General features: G+C 44.5%; 1 protein-coding gene across 1 annotated transcript in view; it reads left to right on the top strand.

Moving 5' to 3' along the window:
• DUXA (double homeobox A) overlaps nucleotides 1-1,490 on the top strand; it is a 5,898-nt gene extending 4,408 nt beyond the window's left edge. Inside the window, exons 4-5 of the mRNA XM_017509570.2 lie at nucleotides 762-864; nucleotides 1,342-1,490. Of these exons, the coding sequence (XP_017365059.1) occupies nucleotides 762-864; nucleotides 1,342-1,412 (174 nt within the window). The 3' untranslated portion in view covers nucleotides 1,413-1,490. The remainder of the gene's footprint in view (nucleotides 1-761; nucleotides 865-1,341) is intronic.
• Nucleotides 1,491-3,252: the final 1,762 nt, after the last annotated feature.

Genomic DNA, 3,252 nt, shown 5'->3' with positions numbered 1-3,252 from the left:
AAAAAAAAAAAAAAAAATAGTAGCTGTTGGAAGATAAGGGGTTTGGTGAATGCATGCATATAAGTATATATGAACTGATATTTCAAATTACACTATATATGTGAGTATATATGCATAAGTTTTACACACATATGTGTATAATTTGTGGACACAAAGAAGAAACAGAAATTAAGTTTGTCTTGGGGGATGAGGAATATCTTCCTAGACATTCTCTATTCTGGGTCTTGGAAGTAAAATGGCATTTCTGAGGGGAAGAAAAAGAGAGAAAAAAGATTCCAGGCAGAGGGAAGAGCTGCAATACAGGACGTCACTTTAGGGAAAGAGCAGTATTTCTGAGGTGGACCTGGGAGCTTCCAGGATATGAAACCTATCACAAAGGGACTGGATGTGAGTTTCAGAATTTTGGATATTCTCTTCAGGCCTTATAGACTCTCACAAATGTCATAAAATATTAATAATAATCTTGGGTTGGGCACAGTTGAGTGTGCCTCTAGTCCTAGCTACTTGTGAGGATTGCTTGAGCCCAGAAGTTCAAGATCAGCCTGGGCCACACGTGGTGAAACCTCATCTCTACAAAAAACTTAAAATCAGCCTAGTGTAATGATGCACACCTATAGGATTAGCTACTCTGAGAGAGACTCCTGTCTCAAAAAAAAAAAAAAAAAAAGAAAAAAGAAAGAAAGAAAAAAGAGAAGAAAGCAATGATGAGTTTTACACAACATTCTTTGTTTAAATTAAGTTTCTTTGTCTTACCCACTTAGATTTGGTTCCAAAATCGAAGATCTAGATTTCATCTCCAGAGAAAAAGGGAAGTTGTGTCCTTGGAGCCAGAAGACCAGGGCAAGATTTCTGAGGGACTGCAAGGTAACGAGCCAGTTGTTTCCCATTTGGCTCCCAAGAGGAGCTCTTGGATGGCCAGTGGCCAGTGCTTCGTCACGGTGGCGTCGACAGCTCCTCCTGGGAGGTGGAGGATCTTCCCACCCAAGTGTGCCACAGTATCATGGGGTCGGTCACAGTCCCTGAAGACTCTTCCCAGGTCTGTGGACCTTCTAAAGAATTCCACTGCCCACTTTCCAGCTGAAGTCCAGCAACCTCATGGATACAAATTTTGTTCACTGATGTATCCCCAGTACCTGGTACAGAGGAAACACTCCATAAACTTCTGTTGAAGGTGTGATTGACTGAGTGGAGGAATGAATCCTCAGATGTGTCCTGCCAGGGGCAGCGGGGGCATGGTTTTCGCAGGAAGTAGTAGGTTCCATGTTGGATTGAAAAGGCGGGAAAAGGTTGACTTCCATGTTTGTGAATATAAACTGAACTGTTATACTTTTTCCTCCTTAGGTGCAGAGGATACACAAAATGGCACCAACTTCCCTAGCAACTCTCATTCCTCTAGAGCCAGAACATGGTGAACATGTTCAAGTTCAGCATACTTTATATTATCAGTTGGGCCCCAAATCTCTCGCATTCTGGGGGAAAAAAGTTGCCCAGGTGCCAAGGCAAGAGACTGAAGGCACAATCTGTCCCAATATCATAAATAACTGATTACTTAGTTATAGCAATGAAACCAAATATATTCACTGATTACTTAGTTATAGCAATGCTACCAGATAGATGTGGAAACAATCACATAATCAACTATATAATCAATCATATTAAATCATAATTCTCTATTATTAATCTTTGCTTTAGTTTTATAGCATAGAATCATTTTAGTCTTATAGTATAGACATAATCGGGTGAAATATAATTAGGAACTGAAGGAACATTGTGAGAAGTGATCCCGACGCAACAGTGAGAGCCTTGTGGTAACGCCAGCGCCTGGGAAGGTGCCCCATTGCTTATCAGTCAGGCCTCGTGGTAATGCCAGCGCCTGGGAAGTTGCCCCATTGCTTAGCAGGCCATGAAGGGGAGCTTCCTTTCACTGGGGGAGTTCAGAGAACACTCTGCCCTGCCAAGCTCTTGAGGAAGGCCTGACATTAGCCAGGCCTGCCCAGACATCCAGGGGCTTAAATGCCACTCTGTGGTGCTGTGCTCCAGTGGTCACCATCCTCGTCCACTTTCATCTTCTGCTTTCCCACCCAGAGCTCCTTAGAAATCGTGAGAAGTAAGAATACAGGAATCCTAAAAGCCTTTGATCTTTCTGATAAGTGCATAGAAAGATGCTGACTCCCTGAGAGGGAGGGGCCCCCTGTACTGTAAGCACGTGATTTGCTTGACCCTATCAATCATGTCAGATGAGTCGCTTTCCTTATCCTGACCCCCTGCCTTGTGTACAATAAATATCAGCGCATCCCGGCATTCCGGCCACTACTGGAAGACGCAACAATTTTCCTCTAGAACCTCCTGAGGAGAAACCAGCCCTGCCAACACCTTGATTTTAGGACTTCTGCATTCCAAAATTATAAGATAATACATGTGTGTTTTAAGGCACAAAGTTTTTGGTCAGTTATTACAGCAGTAAACAGGGAACTAACATACCTTTGCTTCATTGCTAATGCGTGGCCCACAGGAGGTGCTCAATAAATGTTTGTCGAAAAAGAAAAAAAAATGCTTGTCAAATGCATGAAGCCATGTTTGAGGGCACTTGATACTGACATAAGGAGAATCAGGGCACTTGTCAGGGCAGCTGGTTAGTATGCCAGGCATGGTGGCTCAGACCGGTAATCCCAGCACTTTGGGAGCTTATGGCAAGAGTTTGAGACTACTCTGGGCAACATAGCGAGGCCCCCATCTCTGCAAAATATAAAAATGAATTAGCCAGGCATGGCGGTGTGCCCCTGTGGTCCCAGATACTTGGAAGGTTGAGGCTGGAGGATTGCTTGAGTCTGGGAGGTCAAAGCTGCAGTGAGCTGTGATTGCACCATTGCATTCAGCCCTGTCTCAAGGGAAGAAAAAAAAGCCGGGCCCGGTGGCCCAAGTCTGTAATCCCAGCACTTTCTGGGGCTGAGGTGGGTGGATCACCTGAGTCAGGAGTTTCAGACAAGCCTGGCCAACATAGTGAAACCCCGCCTCCACTAAAAATACAAAAAATTTAGCTGGGTGTGGTGGCAGGTGCCTGTAATCCCAGCTACTTGGGAGGCTGTGGCAGGAGAATCACTTGAACTGGGGAGGCGGAGATTGCAGTGAGCTAAGATCACACCACTGCACTCCAGCCTAGGTGACAGAACTAGACTCCATATTAGACACACACACACACACACACACACACACACACACACACACACACGGTTAATATAAGATTTGACATGA

This window comes from Cebus imitator, unplaced genomic scaffold, assembly GCF_001604975.1.
Source record: "Cebus imitator isolate Cc_AM_T3 unplaced genomic scaffold, Cebus_imitator-1.0 Scaffold417, whole genome shotgun sequence".
Lineage (NCBI taxonomy): Eukaryota > Metazoa > Chordata > Mammalia > Primates > Cebidae > Cebus > Cebus imitator.
Note: the sequence above shows the minus strand (reverse complement) of the source record. Positions and strands in the feature narration are given on the sequence as shown.